We start from the raw sequence: 25,425 nt of genomic DNA on the forward strand, positions 1-25,425 counted from the left end.
TCCCATATCAATGATTCCTAGTTTATGCTTTGCTGGCCTAGAGCAAATTAGAGGTACAGGAAGAACTTTTTTTGGAATTAATACATGTATGAAGAAGGTATGTCCAGCGTGCTCTCTCAGTTCCCAGTTCTTTCAGTCTGCTTAGGAGTTGTCCAGCTAATCTTTATCAGCTGTGTTTGGAAAGCAAAACGGATACTAGACTGTTCATTATTTTCCAGGTCCAAACCCTAACTCTTATTTTTTCAATTATGTAGTTTCGTAAACGCAGAGAGTGCCTTACAAATACCAGCCTTCAAGAGTGTGTTGTCTAGGGGCATATTTCTATGAGCACTTGAGTAAAAGATGAATAATGCGTAACAGGGCTCAGCAAGGTCTGTGCCGACTGACAGTCATATTGTTTCTTTTAGTGCAGGAAACGTAATTAGCTTGTGGACCTTGATTTCTAGAGATATTGTTGAGAAGAGTAGTATTTTTAAGTGGGGATTAGATAGGCATATAAATAATAAATATTTGAATTGTTACATTGTGGAATTACTGTTTGTCATGCAGATATGAATCTTCATGCTTCAGGGCATAGCCAGCCGCTGAGTGCTTGCAGTTAGAAAGAAGCTCCCTGTGTGGGCATCTAATTATGGAATTGCCTATTTATGAGGCTTCCTGTACCTTACTCTGAAGTGTCTGAAGCTGTGCATGTGTCGGAGACAGGGTGTTGGCCCAGGTAGACTCCCTTGATCGATTCCCTTCATGTTCACAGCGGTGGTGTCAGTGGAAGTCCTAGGAGGCAATCTTGCTGGTGTATGGTGCTGAGCTCTGGGCAAAGGCCGTGACATCCTCTAATATTTTACAGCAGAAGATGTTAAAATTGTTTTCTAACATCATTTGTGTATTTTTTTTGGAGCAGTCCGACAAGGTGAGGTGTTTGTGGACTTTGTCATGATACACCTCTCTGGTATTCAGCACCGTGCTTGACCCCTGTGTTTAACGTTGTCACTTCTCTGCGATGCATTTTAGTTGTGAGGGTGTGGGTGGTAAATGAACTGTTCGAATTAATGTTCCAGTTCTGTGTTTAACGGAAGATTCCTCTTACAAAACGCCATTTATGCCAGTTGCCAATGCAGTTTTAAACCCACTTTCTGTGTAGAAGTAGCTGTTAGAAAACGACTGAGCCTGGAAAGATCAATGGAACGACAAAGCAGAGCACTTAGTGAGCAGCTAATTCCTCAGGCTGGCCAGCTCTCAAAGTGTAGGTGTTTCTTCATTTGGCTGCAGCCAGGGTTGGGGTTGTGGGTTGTGGTGGCGGTTGGTTTTTTTGGGGTGTTTTTGGTTTTATTTTCAATTCTAGCTCTTCAAGTCTGTATTTTGTCTTGGAATAAGGGAAGTTTAGAAACAAGAGCTGATCGTTTGTTTGGGTTTTTTTGTTTGTTTTTGGTTTTTTTTACCTGTGTGTTTGCTACTGCTTTAGAATGCATGCTTTTTTGAATACCTAATTCTAGATTTATTTGGTTTTTTGAAGTACTGTAACACACATTCCAGGGTGATCTGTTGGTGGCTTGTCTATAAAAACAAACTTTGTCTTGAACTTGCTCTGCTTTTCCAGTGTAGTGTTCCGTTTCGTGTGGACAGGATGGAAAATGTTCATGGTAGCTTGGAGTCGTAGTAAGTTGTAGATAAGGTCCTTAATACTGCTGTGTGACCCCCTCAATTGACTCGTAGAAGTGTGTGGCAGGATACATTCTTAGACCACACAAGCTTGAGCTGTAGGTTGCATCTACAAACCAGGATTTCTGTTGGAGTGATTTTGTGTTCAGCGTAGGACGCTCATATAGTTTTTCCAGGACTCTCGGGTGCAGCTCAGTGTGTTGGGAAATCTGACTGTTTTCTATGTTTTCCTGTATTCTGTTTGCAAAACAACCTGCGAAAATCCCAGACCCCAGAAACCACCAAAACACTGGTGTGGTGGATGTGTAGTAAGAGGCCCTTTTGTTCTTGGAGCACACAGTGCTAAAGGAAAGTATGCTTTGTCCTTGGATTTCTGTTTGAAAGCTTGCTGACTGTAGGTTCAGCTTGGGAAGTATCAACCATGATGTTGTTGCTCAGCATTCTGGTGTCTGGAAGTGGTAAACCTATGCATTTTGGGGTAACTTTTTTCTTTACAACATATATCAAGCTGTTCCTCTTTTTCCTACAGAGTTTGGTAAAATATTACACGCTACGTTTCAGTAATTCCCCCATCAGTGAGAAAATTCTGATTGTGGAATAAAAAAACTAAACTAATCTTATAGCTAGAGGCTGTGTTTTATCACCTTGAATAGAGTGCTAATCAAGCTAGTAAGGAGACCTGAAATATGTTCCTGGCTCTCGAGGGTGTGGAATACATCCGTTAAACTTGTATAGCCAGATGAGAAGGAGAATTCATTTTACGCTAAGTACTTTAAAATAATTAAATAAAATCTTTGCTAGGTGAGGGTTGTATTAGAGAGGGGAGCTGACTGAGAGAGGACCTATAAATCCTTTTTTCTTTTTTTTCTTCCCAGTCATGCCCCAGTGGCTTGTCAAATCTCTTAAAGAATTTCATGTCTCCGCAGAGAGGTGACTGCTCTGACATGGGCTAATTCCACTAACGTGGAATCCCACTCAAACTTTTGGGTTCACCAGATGAGACCAGTGCTTTATCAAACGAAAAATGGTAGGTGAATGGCATATGCCCTGAAATTAGTTGAGAAGCATTTCAAAGTGCACAGACTAGCAGACAAGAAAAGTGTTAATGGACAAAGAAAAACAGGCCTGATATATGACACTAGAAAATCAGTAACCGCACCAGCTTAAGCTGTTCATTTTGGTATTTGAGTCAGAAATCAGCTCTGCCCATTAAAAAGAGACGTGCAGCAAGGCTGGGGAATGCTGTTGAGCGTGCTGCTTGGCCTCGGACAGCTGCTTTTCACCAGCTCTCATCTTACCACTCCTTTAGTACCACTCTGGTTCTTACCCCATCTGCAGTATGGTGCCAGATGGAGCTGGTTCTGGTGAGAACTTCTCCCAGTCCTTCCTTTTGTACTCTGATGTTCCGTATGGATGTAGAGACAACTTGGAACTGTCTTACTCGAGGGTGCAGGCATGCCAAGTGCCACTGCTGGTGTTGGCCTGGTTTTGTAGCGTACCGGGCAATCAGTTCTTTGATCTCAGGAGTAAGTATGTACGTTCTGAAGTTTTGACTGACTGACATCTGTAAATATACGTAGATTTAAGTGCTACTGAATTTTTACTTGGAACTAGAAATAATCAGTTGTTATTCTAAAAACGGTTTTCATAGCTGTGAATTGAAATTACTCTTCCACAGCATTGTTTTGCATTGTAGAACGAAATAATACCAAACATTCAAGGTATGGGTGAATTTTCTGAATAGATGTTTTGGGAGGACCAGGATCTTTGTTTTATTCCACAACATTTGCTTTTCTTTATTTTTAATCTTCCTCTGCTGAAGTGTTCTGTTCGGTGATGTCGTGAGCTGAGTATTGGTGTGTCTCTGAGAGGAGTGTTCCCAGAGTGAAACTGAGGGTGACTTACTCTCTTTTTCTTGTCCTTCATGGCTTCCTGTTTGCTGTTGTCTGGAAGGGGGTTTCTGTTGAAAGTCTGAATCAAGAACCTCTTTTTTCTTTTTTTTTTTTTTTTTTTTTCCTCCTTTCAATGGAAAGCATAGTGGGTGCAGTACAAGTTTCAGTTCTAGAAAAAGATAAGAATAGTGTATATTCTTGCAAAGTCAGGAAGCCAGTGTGAGGTTGTGTAAGTTGGGTGTTCAAGGCCTCCTCTAAATGTTGCCCTTCTTTGGAAAAAATCGTAGTTGAATGATAAATGGATATCTACAGCCAAAACGTGAACAGAGGCCAAAGAGGACTGCAGAGTTCTGTTTTGCTATTTTGAATCTTTTGTTTAATTTTTAGCAGTCAGAATATTTTGATTCTGTGCATATTTATAGTGCCTAGGGCAGTGATAGAGGATGAAGTGATAATAAAGGTTTTTAAATGTATCCATCCTTATGTTTCAAATCAGAGCCTTAAAATGGGTTCTTATGATGCTTAGTAGAACACTTAGAACAGTTTGTGGCATACTTTGTTTAGATAAGACAATTCCTACAGAGTATCATAAATGCAATTAAAAAAAAAATAGGTTTAGCAATTTTAAATACAGCCAGGAATCCTCCTGATGGGGGAAATCAGGGACTGTATGGTAGGCCCATGTGATGTGAAACAGATGGCTTCTGTATGTCTGAGTAAATTACAAGAAAGTTGGTTTGCATTGCTGCTGTCTGATATTCCTGGGCAAGAATTATGGAAGATGCTGAGCACCCTCACTTCATGACAGTAGGGGCTGTTGTGTGTTGAAGTGGCTTGCAGTTGATGCCTTTTAAACAAACGCAGCAAAACCCCTCCCCAAAACCTGCGTTTATATAAATGGATGTAGAACTTCCTTGGATTATCCTTTTGTCTGATATCACACTTATTAATATCATTTGGAATACATTATGTGTCCATATCTCAATTGTCTCTGAACGGGAGGGTAGCATAAAAGCTGAGAACTTTCTCAAGTTTGTGTTGTGAACCTGAGGGAACAAACCCAAGGAACAACAACAACAAAAAATCCAAACACAGATTTCAGGTGTAGATCAGGTGAAGACTAGACCCATCGGGCCGTGGTAAGTGTGCTTACTTAAACCGCTCGGCTGGTGAAGACTGCAGTGCATTCGGAGTCGTTACCTTTTTGCAGTCTGTGGTCTGGGAAGATTTGGCTGGTCTTGTTCTGGGTGTGTTGCTGCCTGTAATATTTTTGTAACAGAAGGGACATGGTATAGAATGTTACGATGGGTCTGTCTCCTTTGCCTTTTTTTTCTTTTTTTAAAGCAGTTTGTAAAACTTCATTGTGTTTCTGGAAGTTTTAAATACATAGCCTCATATAGCTTAGTATTTAAAAAAAACATAGGAACTTTTATCGTGGTTGGTTGTGTTTGGTTCTAATTTTCTTAAAATTTTTTATTTTACAAGCATGAGCCAAGCCCCACTATCCTATATCTTGGGAACGGCTCCTGCAGATTATAAGTGAGCTTTGGTAGCATCAGGTGGCTGCAGCAGAGCCACAGTAGCCGAAATGTTCAAGTTAGTGAACGTTTGAATTGGGATTGCAGGTTCACTGCAGGAGCCAGACTACGCTGGTGAAGGCTCCCAAGAAGGGAGTGGGAGGTAGCGTAGTACGGGCGACCTGTGTAAAACTTTCTCGCTGCATTATTGTGAAAGAGGGAAAATTTGGGTTTGTTCTGTGGCCTGATCTGTTTTGCTTAGTCTGTTTCTGTCTTCTAAAATTCAAAATTTGAGAAACTTCTTTTCCAGCCTTGCAGTAAATGCAGGCATCTCGGGTGCTCTAAAATGGAGGCAGGGCTACTAAGGAAAGCATTTCACGCGGTAGCGGGAGGGGATGTTACCTCACATAGACGGGTAGCTGAGAACTTTTTAAAAAACTACGTTAATAAACTGGAACACCAAAGATGGAGGGTGCTGAAGGCAGCTCAGACCGTGAGTGGAGTCTGGCTCCTCGTGGGTTCGCCTTGTGCTCACGCGTGCTGGTGAACAGCAGCGGCGTTGCTGAGATTTCGTGTTCTGTAAATGTTCTCATATGTTGCGTTACTGACGGGTAGGATGAAAGCATTTCGTGGGTCAGCGTGCTGCTCGTTTCCTAGCAATGAATTGTATACTAAAATGTGCAGCTTCTGTCCTTTGCATCTGTGAAAACCTCTGAGCCTTTTAATCAACGTGATTTTTTTAAAAGCTAATCACAAACTAGGGTAAAAAAAGAGAAAAAAGCTTATAGAAGCCTTTTTTTGAATCGGCGTGTGGTTCCCTCGGCGAGATCCGGAGTGCCGGGATGCCGATGGCCGGCCTCGGCGCGGCTCTGCTGGGGCGCGTTGGCCGTACCAGATCCCCCGCGAAGGCCCCGCTCCCGGCTCGGCGCAGGAGCTGCTGCAGCGTCTGCTCCCTGCGCTTTATTTACGGAAACAGCGGGCTGGGACGGATTGCGCCGAGGCAGCGTGCGAGGAGGGAGGGTCACAGCACATGCTCAGTCCCGTCAGTCCGAGGGCGAAGTTTCTGCGTTCTGCGTGCAGGCTTAGGTCATAGCACAAGCTCAGTGAAAGCTCGCTGAGGTCTCTCAGACTGCATGTGCCTCCATTTTGAGTTGGTAGAGTGGAAAAGGCAGAGTTTTAGCTGTGAAGTAGAGGGTTCAGGAATACAGCTGAACCCACAAGAGCCTGTCATAGTCATGGATGATCCATTCAGCCCCTGCAGGTAGGCTGCATCACTCTGGCCTCCCCTAAAGAATGATGATTTTTTGCTGTTATTTGTGACTTCTGAAATGTTGCTGAAATCATTTTGTTGCTATTGCATGTTCCTCAGGAGCCGGTAATCCCGTCAGCGGGGCTGCGCAGCCGTTCGCGTGGTGCATGAGGGCACTGAGCTGGCTCAGGGGTGCATGCAGCAAAACGTTGAAGCTGTGTGGGCTTTTTATTCTCCTCTTTTTTCTTTTTTATTTCCCTCCCCCCCCCCTCGTGGTGCAGTTTTCATTTCGGCTGCGCTGTCGGCGTGCCAGCCCCGTGGTAGGTCCGGAGGGAGCTGCGGAGGCGGGCGGCGGGGCTGCCGGCGGGGCTGTCAGGCTGGGCCTGCAGCAGCCGCCTCCGAGCCCGGCGCAGGGAGAGCAGCAGGCAGGCACCGGTTGCTCTGAGGACGGGTGGCTCTCGCTGGGGTCGAGGGACAGTCGTCCTGCTGATACTCTGCAAGTCTTAAGGAAAAAAAAAAAAGTAGGCAGCATGATTCTGCTTGCTTGTCACACATGCGGTGAGCACGTATGTATCTAAAATGCAGCAATGCTGCCTTATGCATCGGCAGCTTGTCCCATGACAGCTGCGTGAGCGATACCCACCTCAGTTTTACCGGGTAGCAAACCACTTTAATTTTTAGGCTTATCTAAATAAAAGAGAGGACTTGAGCTCTGCAGTTCTGTGCAGTGATAGCAGGGTTGCAACTTGCTTGGAGGTCCTTGCGGGACAGCCATCAGCGACTTGTCACTGTTAAATATAAACGGGTTTGAGGGGAATGGGAGCAAACTTGATTCCGCAGTGTGTTCTCCTTCACAGTAGTGTCTGAACTTGTGCAAAACTGGGTGCTGTTCTGCTGTGGCCCTCTGCCCAGCCCGCTGGCCTGCAGAACTGATCTGGCCCCGTGGGGGCTGTCGCTGAGGGGCAACACTGCGAGCAGGGGAGCGGGTTTGCGAGTTACTGGAGTGTGTTGAGTTTGAAGGAGACGGGATGGTTTGCGCTGCTCATAGTGACATCTCTGGAACTTCAGAGCAGAAGGATGACTACCAGCTTTGCACACGTAGTCGTCCACCTGTGCAGTGTGCGTTACCGGGGGTGCCTTCCCGCTCTTGGTGGAAGCTGAGGAACGAGCGGTGAAGAAGACTGCACAGTTTTGCCCCTGTTAGTGCCGTGTCTGTATCTGTATGTGATCTGAAGTGTCATTCCCTTTTCCATTTCCTTTTATACCTGTAGAGCATATAAGTCAAGAACACCTATTTATTGTGGGTCGCTGGTCATTTTTTGCCATGGGCTGAAGCAAAATCATGCTGACGATTAGAGAGCACGATAGCCTTGAACTTCAGCCTGCCCGAATCGCCTCGTAGTTGAGAGGGTTGTCTCTGCAGGCCTGGGCTTTAGAAGCATTCTTATTCCTAATAAAGGAGCTACAGGAATATGACACTGCTCTGCAGGAATCCAGGGGCAGGACACCTTGTGTCCTTAACGTTTGTTTTACACGTTGACTTCTAAGCAGAGGACGATGCATTAAGGGATGGGGAGGGTACAAAGCAGTTTGTCTGGTGCTGTTTTTCAGTGATAAAACACATGCATTTAGAAAAGATTTGAAGAAAATGCCACTTCTAAACTTAAAATGAAACTTTGGTCATGCTTCTTTTTAAAAACTATTAAGGTTAACCTACAATAGCACAGGTGGAAAAAAAATGAAAACACCTCTAGATTGTAACAAAACAAAATCTGATTGTCAGACAAAAGTATTACATTTGGCAAAGCAAATCCTGCTGGAATAATATGCCAAATAAGGCATTCTTCACTTGATCACTTGCACATGAGAACTTGGGGATGTGGTGTTGGCTGTAACGGCTCCCAGAGCTCCCCCATGAAGGATGCGTCTGCTGTCCCTGCTGTGCTTGTATAGAGTCGCGTGGTTCCTGTTCCTAGCGGAAGTATAGTTACTCCCTGTCCCTACTTTCAGTGTTTTTTGAGATCTCAGTTTTTTCTTTCCACATGCTTCAACACAAAGATCTTTCACCTGTACTGCCAGCTGCGGGGTTGGTCAGCCAGTTTGTTTACAATGAGAGCAGTTCCTTGGGTTTGTGCATGGGTGTACGACACTGTCACGCTTGGGTTTAAAAAAAAAAAAAATAACAACACAAATAGAAAACTAGCCATCCCCCAAAAAAGCCAAACCAAATAACCCGTTAGTGGTAGGAGAAGGAAGGCTGCCTGCTGCAAGTTATCTGTGGCAGTGGCAAGATACGGGGAGTGCTGCGAAGAGGCTCCACCTGCGTGCGACTGCGGAGCGTGCCCACGCGGTTACTGCTGATGGTGAGGGCTGAAGCTGGCCGGCTGCCCAAGAGATTCTCTCCGGTTCAGAGGCTGTTGGGAGGTGGTCTGGTGAGTTGCAGTTCCACTCCAAACAACTGTTTGAAGTTACAGATATATTACGGGAAGCGCTTGCATTTTGTCCTTTGGATGAAGAAATAGTGGCCAAGTACTCGATGGTTTTACTTGCCTTTGTTCTGGCTTCATTTCAGCTTTTTTCAAGACTTCAGTAGTAAGGTTACCTCTTCCCCCTTCCTTCCAGCTCTTTAGGGTGTAATTTGTTTTAATTAGAGCTTTGTGTTTCCAGGTGTATGGCAGAACTAGGGAGTATCTTCAAGCTTGGTTTATGCTTCGCATTCTTCATGCTTATCACCTTTAACACGTGCTGTTGCTTCTCCGTGTATCTGCTGCTCAAGGGGGCGGGAGATTTGTGTTGCCAAGCAAGCTAAGAGACCGAGCGGTAGATCATTGCATCGAACCTCGATGAAGCTGTATGCAAAAAATTAGCTGCTAAGGTGCTGCCTGGTTCCACTGTCCTGCACATAAACTGTGATGGTGCTGGAGAAATGGTGCTGGTGCAGTATGTAGTGTGTTTTAATAGTGAATATTTGCTCTGGGCAGTGCAGAGGTGCTGCCTGGCTGTTCTAGAAACTACACAAGATAAACTCTTAAAGCAACGTAATTCCATGTTGAACTCATTTACATACTTACTAATCAGTGCAAATATTGCTTGCAAATAATAATGTTCTGGTTCTGTTAAAATCACATGTAGACCAGATTAAAAAAAACACTTTGTATTATGTAATGGTTTCCACTTAATTAATTTTTTTAAAATTTCGATCAGAATACTGGTGTCTTCCTTATTTGAAAGTAAACAAATATTGGCAAATAAATATTAGAGAGTGATCAATGATATCTACAAGCAAAATACTGCCCACACAGGTAATTCCGACATGGAGAGGATGCTGCTTTCCTTGCAGTAACTTGTGCCTCAGAACGGCTGTATTACAGTTGCTTCTGTCCAGCATTTTGAGATGGGGACGATACTTCCTAAAGACTGGATTGACAATTTTCTCATATGTAAACCTGATGAAAAATAACGTTTTCTTAAAAAAGCTTTTCTGGTCTGACTCAAACCTCTGCAACTCCTTCCTTCTCCAAACAGCAGCATGGGTGCAGAACACCGAGCCCTCCGCTTCTGTAACGTTGTGACTCTGCAGTCAGTCAGCAGGTTTGAGCTTGTCCTGAAGATACCAATGCTAGTACGTGTTTATTCACTCCTGCTTTAGATTGGGCAATCGCTAAAAACGGCCCCGTTTTGAGTTCGTTTGCCTGCAATACAGGTTTGATTTTTTTTCCCACTTGGAACACAAAATTGCTTGTGTTTTTTTTTTTTATTTTTTATTATTATGACACACTGTTGCAACAGGTTTTAAACAAAACTTAAACTTACTAGAGGCTGGCCATTAGCAAAAGTATTTTCTGAGCATTAAGGTACTTCTAGAAAAGGGGTTTTGAAATGTTGCTGAAAAAAGAAAGTCTTAAGGCACACGTGCCAGCTGGACACGTGAAATCGGGTAACTTGAAGTAAATTTTTTTAATGTAGAAAATTGTTGGAAAAAGCTACGAAGTCATAGTTTAATCTGTAAATTGATATTGATCCCCATATAACAAAAACAAAACAATGTGACTAACTGTCTTTAGGCAAGCATTGCTGTTTGTTTCGAAGGGGGAGGCAGGGAGCCAGCTGTGTTATGCTGAGGCACCTGGCACTCAGGTTTGTGGTGGCTGTGGGGCTTTTTTGGCTGAAGGTTGAATGGCCTCACCCTGATTGTCCCTGTTGTATTTGGAACTGTGTAATGGAAGAACATAACATGTGTAAGGACGGTCTTCCTGGGCCAGACTGAAGATCCGTTAGTTTCAGTGTCCTGGCTCCCAGCAGGGCCCAGAAGCAGATGCCTGGAGGAAGCGAGAACAGAGCCGTGATGCAGGACAGAGGCTTGTTGTGTTTGTGGGCAGTGGATTTTGCATCACTGTGGTGAAATCTTACGACTTCAGTGCTGCAGAGGAGCAAATGTCTGTAAAGCTCTTCTTTATAGTGTCGTCTTTGCAGACAGAGCCTGCATAGCATCGGATGAGGGAGGAGCGTGGCAAGGGAGGTTCTCAATTTTGTTTTATGGATGCACAGAATAAAAAGAAACAGAATGTCCTAGCAAATGAATCTGTTGAATGTAATGCCACTCTCTTTCAGGCCCTGATAAACTATTTTTTAACCAGCTGGAGCGGAGTAATTTTATTCTCTCCGGTTTTGTCCCTCTAGAGATGGAACAAAATGATCCTTGCCAGATGTTTTTAGAACTGCCTCTGAAGAGCACTTTTTTCATCTTGGGTATTGGACTATTTGCATCAAGGGATTTTTCTAAAAATCCTTTTCTTGACACTTTCTTTCCTGACTACAGATTTATATTAATTTCACAGAAATCACAAACATCTAGGAATTGCCTTACTGTATCACACTTTCAATTTATGTAATCAATTATCTTGCCAACAATAGTGACATCTTGGCTACATCAATGTTGAAGTGTCTGATTGCAATTTATAATCTATTCTGCCTACAATATATATCTCTAATCTGGTTTTGGTTTTATTCAGTAAGCCATTGGTTTTCTTACCAGGCTTTGTAGATAAACCAAAATATCAGAAGATGAATTGTTTAGTGCTGTAGCTTGTTATTGCTTATTAAAACCAAAAAACCATAACCCCCCCAAGACCTTGCATATCCTAGCTTTAAGCAGTGTCTTCTCTCGTTTAATCTTTCATCATATAAAAATAATGACCTCTTCTATCTGTTTTTGCACGTTTCCTTAGCTAACAATCTGTCCTCACATTGTGATGGTTGAACACACAGTAGTCACTGTTCTCGTACCCTTTCTGGTCCTGACTTCAGCGAGCCCTGTCCCCTCCGACAGGCTGTGTTCCAGGATGGCAAGAGCTGCCTCGACCCATAGTGCTTGTGGTTTAATTGCTGAAACTTCGTTTGCACTGTGAATTGTGCCTTAGTGATACGCATATGTTGCAGTAGGCCGTGGTTTTTAGCAAGCTGGTTTGGAAATCCGTTTTTGGAGAGCTCCAAAGAGAATCAAAAAGACTGTTTGAGAGGTAGTGTGCGGCTGAGTGATGTGATGGGTTTAAAAACCTTTTTCTGTTGAAGCATCCCTCTAGTTCAGTTATGGATGACCTCAGTATACAGGGTCAGGAATGATTATGCCAAGAGTGGTAAATGGTTAGCACAGAACGGTGTCCTACATGGGACGTTTGGGTTGTGGTGTTTTGGTGGGTTGTGTTTTTTCAACTTAATGATAGCATTAAGTTATCTTTGTGTTTTCTGAGTCATTGCTGGCTAGTGGCAGTGTTTCAGAGAGCCGATGGAAGTGCAGTCCGTGGTGCAGAGCACTGAGTGTCTGGTGACCACAGCAGAGCGAAATTAAACCATGTCTGTTGCTGGATGAAGCAAACAGGTGGAGAACGCAGTTGGCTCAAGGTGATACTGCAGTAGTGCCACCTCCCTCACGCCCGTCTGAGGTGTGTAAGTCAGTATCAAAATGTGCAGTTACTGCATAGCAGGTTTCTTGCTGAACTTTGGTCGTAAAAAAGAAAACATGAAAGTAGGAGTATCACAATTTCTAAGATTCCGTCTTGTACACACGATCCCAGACCTTGAAGATCAACCTTATGTATACAGCTGCTAGCAGAAGCCTGGCTTCCTAGCAAAGATCGTCAATGTGCTGGGTGAGGAGCTGACTTGGATTCATGTCAAGGATAGGACAGAGGTAGGACAGTGCGGAGACGTGCTGCCCAGAAATCTGCAAATGCCTTGTGCCTTGGGGAGCACTCTGGGGAGCTTGGCTGCGAGTTTCCAGCCTTGACTCCTGTATGGCGTTGGCAGTGCCGTAAGAGCAGTTGGTGGTGCAAGTCCTGAACCCGAGTTATCCTCAGGGCTGCTCTGGTGGACTTCATGGCAGCTCGGCCTCTGTCTTGTGGTCGTTCTTTTGTGATCGTGTTTCGGTCCTCGATGGCATTGAAATGCTGCGTTATTCTCGTGGACAAAGACGACCAGTTGTGCCAGCCTTTGCGTACGTGGTGCGAGTCTGGTGTGCAGTATGGACGAGGAGGCAGAGGATAAACAGAGAGGGTTAAACTGGTTTTTGTATTGGAAGTAGTGCAGGAGCTGCTGTTGCCAGCCTTCCTTCCTTCCTTTCTTTCCTTCTTTCTAAAGGTGATAAATTAAAGCTCTGCACCACCCTGTGCTGTCTCCTGTTCCTTTCTCATCCTCACCTCTGGACTGTTTCCTCTCGGTGGTGCTGCTTTTGGCCTTGAACCTCCAACCTCCCCCGTGGCGTTGGAATTGAGAGGACAAAGCTGTATTGAACTGAACATCCTCTCTCTTCTCTCCGCACTGGTTGGAGCAAGCCTCTCTCGGATTAGAGCGTGCTGGTTTTGCCCTGCTCTGCTACAGGAGCTTCTTGCCTCTTTGATATTCAGTCGCAGGCTTCCATCTCCTTCCTGACCAGCCCCTGTTTACTTTGCAGAATACAACGTTGTCATGGCAACAGGTTACTTTTCAAAGGGAACATCTTGTCATTATATTTAATCCACTGCAGCTGAAGAGGACTGAAATATTAAGTTGTTGTTGCTATGGATACTGCTTTGTTACATCAGTTTCTTTTGTGTCAGATTTCATATACGGTGTTGGGTCCTCTCTTTTCTTGCCCATAGAATAAACACAGAGTGCTGTTCCATTATTATTGTAATTGCTCTCCGCCAATATAATTTAGCTTTAAAATCTACAGTGCATTTTAGTTTCCATAGCAAAAATTTTCCTTCCATTTGCAAACCCATTCTTGGGGATGTGGAAACAGTCAAAATTATTTAACAGATTGTGTGCCCTTGCGGAGTGATCAGCTTCGTGCCCTTTTTTAAGAAAAAACCCACAGAAATGTGCTGTAGTGCAGTCCGAAAGAGCTTCCTGCACAGCAGCTTAGTTCAGTGCAGCCCTCACCTTTTGGGGCAGGGGGAGGGAGTACCTTTAGGGTCTGAATATAATCCAGAAATGGCAAACGAGTGATGAAAAGGCACACGGAGTTATTTCTCTGGACGTTTCATTTTCATGTGAGGACTCATGTTTGGGGTAGCCCCACTGAGTTTCCCCAGCAAACACCACGTGAATAGTTAGGAGCCGAAGGCCCATCCAGAACTTTCGTTTTTATCTTGGCAATTACTTACAGGATGCTCCAGCATCCCACGATCAGTCTTGACTCTTCTATGCTGTATTTATCGTAGTCAGTGCGGTGCAACTGAAGAAACTGGGAGTTGGGGGCTGTTTGGCCTACTGGTATTTTCCTATCTAAACAGAAAATAGCTGAATGTTCTGTTGAAGTACAAAACCTACTTGTGCGGCCTTTGGCTGGTGTGAAGGATTGTAGCTGGCAGAAGCCGCATAGACATGTTTTGAGTTTGACTTGCACTGACTGGTAGAGATGTGCCTGGCTTGAGAATGAATTCTGGGAGTAAAGGAAGAGCATCAGCGTTTTCTGTTGTCGGTTTCTCCTTCATTCCTCGCAGGGAAACGTTCTGACACCTTGTAGCTGAAAAAATGTATCCTGGTAGTTAATTTATAACTTTGTTGTAAATATAAAATTGATTTTCTGGTTCAGTCATTTCTTTGCATAACCTGAGAACAAGAGGACAGTGTCAGATCATGTCTGACAAAAATGTGCATTGAAGAAAACCATTTCTGACGTTCTCGTTTTTTCCAGGAGACTTCTGGCACGTATTTTAGAGCAGATCTGCTTACCAGGCAGGTAGCATTGCTTAGACATCACGACCTAGGATTATTGCAAGACCTGTGTTTATCCCTGTCTGACAGGCTCTCCTGTTGGGTTGGCCTGGACGAGGTCTGGTCAGATCCGCGGCTGTGGTTTACCCACTTGTGCACCAACGAGTAACGTTGCAGAACGCTCAGTGGGGTGAAGTTTAACTTCATGCACATAGGCAACGTACTGTGAAATTCTGAGGTAAAATGGTCATGAAGGTACGCAAAGGATCGTGTCGGAAAAACCCTTCAGTAACCTTTGTGGCCTCAAATGGTGTTTAATGGCTTGGGCTCTCCGTTGTTAGTTTGGCTCAGGGCTAGCAGTTTACGGTCGTGATTTTAATTTTTAAAGTTTGAAGGAAACTGTTCCTCAGCCACTGCTTATGATCACTGTGAACATGGCAGGGCGAAGAAGAAATCCTGCAGGGTGGCAGCTTCCTTGTTGAATGGTGTCATTACTCCTGTAACAGCAAACTGCAAGATGAATTCAAGTTTGCTGTTTCCAGATTAAAGGTGGTGATCTGCTAGGTTCGTGTGTGTGCTCTTCCTTGCCAGCGTGTTGGACTCTCTTACGTGCTTTGCAGTTATCGAAGTGTTAAGTTGAAAAGTTTGTCTTAACTCTGAATTTTGTTGTCCTGTTAATGTAATATGCAGAATATAAATAAAAGATGTATGTTTAAATAAGAATTTTTAGGAAGAGAAGAATGTTGATCTTAAGGATTTTGAGTTTCCTTGGATGTGGTTGTGTTATCTAATGCTATTTTACAGGAGTCTTGGAGAGTCATTGAGGTTTTCAGACTGTAGCTGCACCCATAGCGATGTTCGGGCCCAAGTATCTGTATAGACTGTAGTGACCTGGCTCTGGCAAGAGCTGGATATGTGAGATTACAGCAGAGAGGTCCCCTGGATTCAACTATAGTCCCTCAGAAATTAGTACTTCAAGTAGTAAATAGTTTTGTTCGTGCACCTTCTTGTTGCTTATATTGTAATATATTTAGTGAAGAAAAAGGGTCAAAGGGTACTCTTCCATGGTAAAGTTTTATGTACTCTGTTAGTCTGTTCAAAATTTAGGAAGAAAAATAAATTCTGCCATGGCAGTTGTGTTATTCTGGTTTATACTGGCACACCTTTAACTTCTGTTGTCACCAGGGCAGTTCTGCTGCAACATGAGAAAACAGTTTTTCTGCTACTGTAACTGCAATGTTTCGATAGCTCCAGGCAATGATGTCAGCAGCACAGAGCCCTTCCGAGCGTAATTAGCACTACGCGGAGGACAGTTCGTTTGGAACGTCGAGCTTTTTATATAAATATCTTTTCAAAGTAGTGGAAAAATATGAAGGCCAAGTGTATTGTGTAGAAGGGAAGCCCTTTTTGGATGAATTGAGTTAAAATCACCTCTACAAGTGTTACAAGGCATGTTTTAACTGCTTTTTAGATTTTCTGTGTGTCTGTGTGCTAACTCGTGATTTTAGCAAATGAATTAAAAGCAACAATAATAATTTTAACCTCTTAAAGCAAGAGCTAGATAATTTTGCATGTGAAATCCAAAATAGCTTGAATGGTTTTCCATGAACTCGGCCTGGAAAAAGAAGAATTAGTTTTGTGAATTCTGGTCATGCAAGGCTCTGATGTTCAAAGGTTAATACCCCAAATATCTTTATTTAAGATATTTTCTCTTTCAAAATTAAAATGACCACCAAGATGTTCGTGAGGAACGTGGTATTTCCTGTGTATTAGTCTGTAGCGTAGTGCTTAGCATGTTGTCTGCATTACTTTAGCTTTGCTGTTGAACGAAGTGGTTGAAGGAACACAGCACTGGTAAAAGATGCTTGTTGGACGGTGATGCTCCGCGTAGCAGGCGTTGGAGTTGGCTGGCGAAAGCACAGAGCAGCTCAGGGCTGTAGAGAACCGCAGAGGCTTTGAGGGATCGCGGGGACGGAGCGCCCCGATCCTCTGCCTCAGCTCCTCTGCTCGGCTGCAAGTCCCAGGCTTGCCGCGTCGGTGTTCGCCGTTCGCAGCGAGGCCTGTAATACGCCTCAGTATGTCCTTGCTTGTTTTCTCAATGATGTATTAGTTTTGCTTCTCTTCCATTTGCATTGGAAATGCAGGGACAAAAAATACAGACTGTGGTCCCAAATTTCATTAATTATAATTCTTTCTCATTGCTGTTTTTTTTTTTTTTCTTTTAATGTTAGGAGGCTAAACAGTACCCAGGGTGAAATCAGAGTTGGACCCAGCCATCAGGTAAGGGATTTTGTTTGTATTTTAGTATCCGGAGGACACGCTCTTGCCACTTGATCTGTTCAGAGGACACTTACTTAAAATTGTATGCATTCACATAGGAGTGATTTTTAGATTCCTCAGGAGTTAATGAGATTTTTCTGTGTCAAATGTTGAAATGTTAATGATTTTTATTAGCAGAAGTGCTACTGGGTTAATTCTAGAAGAAGATTGAATGAATCTGAGTAACTACTGGAAATGAAGGAAAAATCCCAGCTATTATTGGGCACATACTGAAGTTAAAAATGAATGTGTTCTCAGCTGGCTTTCAGCAAGCAATGCTTTTAATAAACTATAAACATTTCATTTGGTGATGTTTTCCAGTTATATTCAAAGTAAATGTTTTCATTTTAATTGGCATAGTAAAATTGTCAAGTTGATAGTGTGTTGCCGATAACATGTAGAGTCCTTTTCGTGAATCTGTGTATTTAAACAAAGTGGAGTTCTGTTAGAAGTGATTTAAAAAATAGACAGCACTTTTCCAAGAACATTATAAAATTAGAAGGCTGGGAGAACTTCAAACCTGAGAAAAGTTTCTTTCCTGTACAGCAACTGTGTTGAGATATACACATATATTTATGTATGTATTCATCTTTTAACACAGGATACAGTGCTTTTAAGCATGTCTGTTAACATAGCTGTCATTAATGCAGAACTCGCTGTAAACTCACTCTGCCTTCATGTCTGTCTCCGAGCGTGCTCTGGCTGGTGTCGTGTCTGTGGCTCTGCGTTTCCTCCTTGCCTTGTGTTTACACTTGAAGCCTGCACGTGTTCTCTTATTTTCATATGTTCAATGAGCTTGAGCGACTGTGGTAATTCAGCAGAAAAGTCAGGGGGCTATTGGGTGTTCAGTAATTCAACAGTCGTCTTAAAGATGAAATCAGTATTTCTAGCGGGAGCAGTTTTGGCAGCTGTTGGGGACAGACCTCTCTCTAAATACCCTCTTCCTCTGCTGCCATGCGCCAGCCTCACCGGCACCCTCTCCCTCTGCCATGTAGGACCTTAGCTGGTCCTCACCCTTTTTACCTGCATAATTTTGATGCAAAACAGTTTAAATTCTTTTTAAGTAGGAGGCGTGGTAGTTATGGATAATTATTGAAATGACCCTTTTGTCCTTAGTGTGCAGAAGCCAGGTTACAGTTGCAGTGTCTCATTTGTGTTTCCCAGGAAGTCCTTTATGCAGCCTTTCTTTAAAGTTTCTGATGATGTAGGGAGGAGAAGTTTTGATCATAAAGGTAGGGAGACCTCAGTTGTATTGTTTGCTAGGTTGTGAGAAGAACTAAGAAGCACTGCAAGTTCTGAAAACCAGTGCCTTAAGCCATTTGGATTGTTAAAATAGAAATTGAGAAAGCGTGCTGAGTGTGTTCACCGGGAAGCAGAATAAGGTTAGGAGTCTAGATGTTGGGTTGTTCCCGGGATGTTAGTTCTAATTTCAGGGAAATCCTTCACAAGCACTGAAAATAATCTTTGCTTAAAGAGCGTTGACGTACAGCTCTGGTTTTATAAGGCCAGATCTGTCACTCGGAACTGAGCGCTCTCCTTTACCAGTGGATTTGACTTTGCACTGTCCAAGTGCTGGATTTTTGCATCCGAGCGATGAATATTCATTCAGACTCCTTTTAAAATCATGTTTAATAACTAGTGAAAGTAAACATTGATGGAACCTATGTAACTATTCTTGATGTTTTGCCTTTAGAAGAAAAAAGTCCTATTCTCTTCACTAGTCATAATAAGAGTACTGTAAATGATACCTTCAAAACTGCTTTCATCTGAAATTGTCATCCAGTATTTTGGCAGGTGTTACTCACCTGTGCAGTAAGGTATAATTACCAGATGCATTTAGGGACAGGGAAAAAAAATAGGAAGATGGTCCACTGATTTAGAATACTGTTAATTTTTGCTTGCTTAGGATTTTAAACTTCCCTTGTTCTTTCTCATTTACTGAGCATCTGTGTTTCTGACAAATGTCATCACTTAGAGGATATATCCACATCCTGGTAATTAGTGTAAGGTACGATCTGAAGATCTGTGGATGGTTGATTGTAGGCCGCGGTAGGAAGTCAGGCGGAAGAGGATAGTTGCCGCTTTTGGTTCTGTAGTCTGATTCATTCTGTGGAAAGGGTAAAAATAGTCTCTGCACACTGGGCTCTGTTCACTCAGGGAATGGGTACTTTCCTCTGCCCACCTTACTGAGAGTAAGGTATACATAGCAGAATCCAGAAACAACCCCGAGATCCCAGTAGTGGTGTCTGAGTATCTGTTGCCTTCATTTTCCTTAAATTGTGTCACAGATGCTAGAGGACTGTTGGGGTTTTTTGATACTTAGCGCACAGATACCTCACTGCTGCTCGTATCGTGATAGCAAGTAGGGACTCAAGTGAAGATAAATGTTTTGTAGAGTTACGATTGTTCTCAAAATTCACATGTGTAGGAGGAGAGTGGGTCTCTACCAAATCTTCTCCTGTGAAAGCCTCTGGCTAACAAATTAATGACCGGAGACATTCAAGAGGAAGTTGCTCTTAGGAGTGACTCTAGTAATTAAGCGTGTTCCTAGGGTACGTAAGGATGAACATTAACTTGTGAAGGAACCCTGCTTGCTAGAATGCAGAGCTCTCATAGAACTCTCATCTCGCTTGTCCTTTTTGCAGAAGAGGGGTTCAATGAGATAGCCATTTTCCCAGGGAAGACGTAAAATAAAGTACAGATTAAAGAGCAGAACATGAAAGACATCTGAACCTGTGACTCGTAATTACTGGTTATGTATAAATGTTGCCTCTCAAGTATGTTTAGCGTTGTAAGTATAGGAGGTAATTATAGGGCTTAAAAGCTGTTTCTGAAGAGGCTCTCAGCTATCTCATCCCATAGCAGTTGATGACTAAAGGTGCTAATTGGGTCTCTAGATACAGTGTAATAGTTATTTAGTAGCCAAGTTCATTTCGCTCAGCTATCTCACTTGCAGGAAATTTCTTTGTTTCTTTTTAGAGTTTTCATGCTTGACTGAGGACTGAATTTTAAACTTAGTGTCAAATGTGTAGGGTTTTTTCCTGATTTCAAGTGGTAAACATGGTAGCCCCATCCTTGCCATCTTTCAGATTAGGACGTTATGTATGTTTTACCCTGGCGAGCAGGAGTTGTAACAGAATCTTTTTGCCAAATGAAAACTGTCTCTTTGAGGGTAAATTGTCAGACGATGTTTGACTTCTCTACGACGGAGGCCTACGTATCCAGCACGAAATGGTTTACTTCAAGCTGTGGTATTTCCACAGACGTGCTTGCACTTGCTCTGCACACGGTGGTGGTGGGCTGAGGTGGCATTAACCCTGCGTGATTTTCAGGAAACTAACTGCCCTGCTAAAAGGAGGAATGCTGGAGAAAGTGAGTAGATTGAGGTTGATGACCCAGTTTCCTCATAAGCTTCTGAAACTTGGATCGAATAGCTTCACCACCTGTTCTCTGAATGTCTTCCATCTATGAGATTGGAATATTCCAGAGAATTTACAAACTTTGTTACTAATAACACTTGCATGTCGTCCGAATGTTGTTAACAACTGTAATGTCTGTATGAATTTTTTTCCTAGGCTAAGCTTCCCGATCTGCAGCCATTTCCTTCCCCAGATGGTGACACAGTGACACAGCATGAAGAGCTTGTGTGGATGCCAGGAGTCAACGACTGTGACTTACTTATGTACCTTCGGGCAGCAAGGTAATTTCGGCCAAGATATTACCTGTGTCTTTAGAATGCTGTGTGGACGTGCGGGCTGCCATGTAGGTGCAGTTGGCTGCTGTCTCTCCTTGCTGTTCTGTTTTGGTGTAGCATGGATGTCGGCCAGACAAGCTGAAATGTTTAGTTTGAGAGAAGAATGCTCTGATTTGATGTTGGGCCAACACAGAATCTTTCCGTTGCCTGTGGCTTTTGGATTTAAAGTGCAAAGCCAGCAGTATGTGCTAGCATGATAGAAAGAGTGTTGGATGTGTACCACGCAGCGAGGGAAGTAACTGCTCTGAGTGGAACAGCCGTGATAGCACCAGATTCCTTCAGAGGCTAAATGTTTCTTTGAACGAGCTCTGGTTTGCCTTTCAGTTTCATACAGATCTCTGGTATGCCTGGTAGGTTAATCAGGTGCGCTTGTGGGCCTCATAGTAATTCAGAGGATGAGTAAATTACTTGTACTTTGGCAGAATTCAGAGATGTGGGGAATCTGCAACTGAAGTTTCTAACATAATGAGACCGAGACTGCAACAACAGGTTTGCTGTCTCTGGTGAGACGCTGTCCTTGCGTCTGGAGGTTATACATTCCAAAATCCAGGTCGGGCTTTGGTACTGCTGCAGCGCAGGTATTTAGTTGATGAAATACACTGAGATTGGATTTTAATTTTGAATTAATTATTCCATATGCTGAGGTGACTCAGATTTGCATAACAAATAGCAGTGCTTGCGGCACCTCATTTTACTTGTTTCCACAATATTGCAAGGCCCTGAAATTTGTGATTTAAGGCCTAAATATACTGTTTATGTATTGCATGATGTGTGCAACAAACAGTAGCTGAAGAATTTCAACTTTTCTCTCCTCAAACTCTCAAGGAGCATGGCAGCTTTTGCAGGCATGTGTGATGGAGGATCCACTGAAGATGGTTGTGTTGCAGCCTCCCGTGATGACACTACACTTAACGCACTCAATACAGTAAGTGTATAGAACTACGGTATGGAAGAACATTTTTTCCATTTGTTTCTGGACTACTTAAAGCTGTATTAGATTACGTGTTTCACAGAGTGCATTGATTTTTGTCTCGTTTCCTGCAATAGACAGGAGTAAAACAGGTTTAAGATCTAAAATGTGCCCCTGTAATACTTCTTTAATAAGCAGCAACAGAACTTTCATTCTTATTCTGCAAAGTTGTTCAAATATAGTCCATACAGTCACCTGTAATCAGCTGAAATCCAAGATCAAATTCTGTCCCCGAATGAAATGTTTCCTGCTTGTTCACTTTTACATCTGCAAAGGCCGGTGTTATTTCTCAGTGCTTCAGAGTGCACTTCAGAACCGAGAGGAATGTATAAATCCTAGCCCTTTGGTTCCTTTCCTAGAGATAGCCAGTGTGTTACAGATTTTTACACTGTTTGATGAAAATAGCAGTTAAATCTGTATTGTGCATCAAGTTTCTTACCTGTTTTACGTTTTATTTCATTCCTTTCTCTGGGGATGGATGCCATCTGATTCTGAGGGTTTACCACTCGAGAGTTTTCTAAGTTGTTCCCTCACATCATTCTTAGAGAGTCTAATCTCTGTTAAGGCCAATAATCATCAAAGAGCTTTTGGAATTTCTTTCCCCTTGTCATCTATAATAAAAGACTGATGCAGAAAATTCATTTAACTTCACTGCTTCACTATCCACTTTCACCCCTTTAATCACTTGGGACGTCAGGGAGCCTGTGGTTGTGCTTGTAGACTTCTTGCTTCTGAGACTTTATTTAGTCCCAAAACATTTTGTTTCTGTTCTTGTGATTCTTTTCATATTTCTAGCGCACATCTATTTTAGAAAATCACTGCTGATTCACTTTCTGAATGGGGGAGGGTTCCACACTTCTGAAATAAAAACGCTGTACAAACTCTTAATTTATCCTCTGAAGGATCTCATTTGTCTGTGTGTAATATTTTTGACTGTTCTTGTCATGACTTCCCCCTCCCCCAGTATATTGTAAGGTTTAGCAGTGAGACCCGGTGGTGTTCTTGTGATCATCTCATTAACTTCAGCTTTGCCGAAGTTTCTCTTTTGTAGGTGTTGTGGTGCAGTCCTCTGTTCCTCTCTAGGCTGGGTTTCAACCCGGCATTGACACAGTGGAGTCCCCGTTAAATAGTCTGCCTGAGCGGGGACTGTCGTGCTTCCGAGAAAATACAGTCTGCAAGGTTTGACCTGAATGGCTCATGAAAGGTCCTGAGGCTTCTGTGGTGTTTGGTTTGTTCTGCTCTGTCTGCCAGTACTGTTCATCACAATTTTTAGGAGCCAGTGAAGACACTTCCCATTGTTCACTTTTAATTTTTCTAGAAAAGTGTTTTCTTATGAGTAATAGTTCTGTCAGAAGGGATATTTTAAAGAACTTTGACTAATTTCTGATAGCCTACTTTCCTAACTTAAAATGGTTTAGATAGGTAATTTGTTGTCCTGACAAGATGGTGCCCTTTTTATTTTTCTATTCACCATCTGTTAAAAAAACAGTTTTAGCTAATAAATAATCTGTGAGAAACACTAAGATGTGGTTTTGTTTAGAAATTATCATATGCAACCCACAAGATTAATGCAAAAAAAATTGATATGGTGTGATTTCTTATTATGGAAATCCAATAAACTTCAGAGCAGCACTTCATATAAATCAGTCTTGACAAGCTCCTTTGCTAGTGTTTTATTTATGTAATAACAGATGCTGTAGCCCCCAGAATGATTTATTGTTAATTAAAGCAGATAGAAATGAAGATCATGGGAGGCACAATGCAACATATTTATCAGCTCGTTGAAATGATTATTTGCATAACATTGCAGGTAAATTTCTACTCATGTTCCTTTGGCCATCAGGATTTGATGCCATGTATGTCATTGTAACCCTTAGGAAGGAAAGAAAGTTTTCATTTGGAGTTTGTTGCCCTCCTGAGTGCTGCCTGTCAAACTGGGAGGTTTGGAGGAGGACACGCTAGCTCCTGAAAGTCTTTCACCATGGTAATTTTAGATAGGGAGGGGCTTTTTGGTCAGGCTACGCTAGAACAGGTAGCTGAATTCGGCTGGCTTTTGAAAACTGGCTGGTTTGTGTGCTTTGCTTAAATATCCATGAACAAAGGTCGTTTGATGCGTTAGACCTTAAAACATTAGTCATGTAAACAAAAAGCATGCATATTCAGTACATTTTTATTTTTGCAGTTTCGTAATTGAACCACAATGTGTGAAGTGATTTTTATTGGTGAAATAGTAGGCAGTGGAATCATTTTCATTTTTTCATAGCTACCCTGTTCTTCCTGTCTTGTGAACTGGAGAACCACAGTGCTTCGAAGCAGAACTCCTCCTAGTAAGTGAAAAGGGAAATGATAAACTGAGTTACTCCCAAACCTTGCTTTGGGTCACTGTGGACAATGCGATTGCATTCGGAGAGTCAGCGTGGTTGGTGTGAAAGTTTTATCGTTAATACTCGGTAGTAATACTCTTTGCCTTCTTAGTGCTTTTTGGGCTTTGAGTGTGTATAGGCATCACTTAATAATAATCACTTAATAATCGGAATACCATCAAAAAGCCCCTCAAAACGCTGTATTTACAAGGTAGCTGCGGAGATCCTTAGTAAGAAGATCATGTGGGAGAGCCAGTTACGGGTGGTGGGGTTTTTTTGTCAGTTCCAAGCTAATTGAAGTTTGAAAATCAACTGAAAACCTTAGACTTCATTCCCTTTCCAAGTCAGACTAGTTTAATGAACTATCCTATTTTGCTGAGCATTCTTTACTTGCAAGTGTGTTGCCCTCTGTAATGACGTGTTCTGTGTGGGAAAGCATCTGACACACTGTTTTGTTCTGTTCTGTAGAAGGAAGAAGTGTCTTGTGGAAGTATTTTTAAAAAATGGCCAATTGCGGTGCCAGTATGTTTTCCTTGTGGATAAATTTCTTCTGTAACACATGCAATGGGTGGGTGATCCAGGCCATCTGTAATACTTATGTGGAACATGGGGAGGAGGGGTTCCAGTTTTCAAATGAAGACAGAGACAACCCTGCGCTGAAGTTCTGTGGCAGAGTCAAATTCAAGCAAGTTCGGACAAGCAGGTGGAAGTGTATTTTTATTTGCTTGTGTCCTTGTTCTCCTGAGTTCCTGCAGAGACTCAAAATTCTGGCATTACACTTTGCAAAACTCCTCTTAGACATAGAGGATTCAACACTTGAGTGTTCCCTCATTGTTGGACTGAGAACTTCAGAGGTGTGATCCTAGAGCTTGTTACAGAGAACACCCTTCTTGTCCACCTCATAATTTAAGCTAACATACTGTGCCAAAACATTTAAGCAGATTACTGAACTGTGGCTTGCAGGGTCAGACAAGTTAGGTTATGTTTTTCCCATGCAGTTCAGCATTGACCTACGAGAAGTGTTGTAAAAGCAGAAATGACACTGAATTTTGCCTTTATTAACTCTCAGATCAGGAAGTGTTAAAGATCATATTAACAAAGAATACCAGAAAACTTACAGACATCATCTTAAGGGCCAAGTTTTAAGATTATACTTCAGCCTTGGGAAGGCTCATTTCAATGGCGTATAGATCACTGGAGTAATTTTTGTCTTGCTCTTTAGGAATCTAAAGGAGTTTTTGCCTTCAAATGTAAGAGGATGAGCCTTTCTCTTAATATCTAGAGCCATGTGTAGCACTTCTGCAATTTAAATTCCGAAGTGGTAACTGTACTGGGAGTCTTGTCATTTCCTCCAGGTTAATTTACATGACCACGTCAGTGTTGTCCCCTTTTGTTGGGCTTCTTATGAGTGCTGTAAACTCTTACATGATGGAGAGCTTACTGACAAAGCAGTTAAAGGTCAATCATGTTGAAACCTGGCTTTATACGTGTGAACAAGTAACATGT

General features: G+C 42.6%; 1 protein-coding gene across 3 annotated transcripts in view; it reads left to right on the forward strand.

Annotated features, from left to right (window-relative positions):
- RERE (arginine-glutamic acid dipeptide repeats) overlaps positions 1 to 25,425 on the forward strand; it is a 250,854-nt gene that overhangs the window by 132,714 nt on the left and 92,715 nt on the right. For 2 of the 3 annotated variants that reach the window (XM_075437109.1, XM_075437111.1), the window contains exons 7-9: positions 16,745 to 16,793; positions 20,408 to 20,532; positions 21,412 to 21,511. In XM_075437109.1, coding sequence (XP_075293224.1) covers positions 16,745 to 16,793; positions 20,408 to 20,532; positions 21,412 to 21,511 — 274 coding nt within the window. Of the gene's footprint in view, positions 1 to 6,173; positions 6,330 to 16,744; positions 16,794 to 20,407; positions 20,533 to 21,411; positions 21,512 to 25,425 lie in introns of those variants that run through there. The other variant, XM_075437112.1, reaches the window with a different exon arrangement.

The sequence above is a fragment of the Opisthocomus hoazin genome, chromosome 16 (assembly GCF_030867145.1).
Source record: "Opisthocomus hoazin isolate bOpiHoa1 chromosome 16, bOpiHoa1.hap1, whole genome shotgun sequence".
Lineage (NCBI taxonomy): Eukaryota > Metazoa > Chordata > Aves > Opisthocomiformes > Opisthocomidae > Opisthocomus > Opisthocomus hoazin.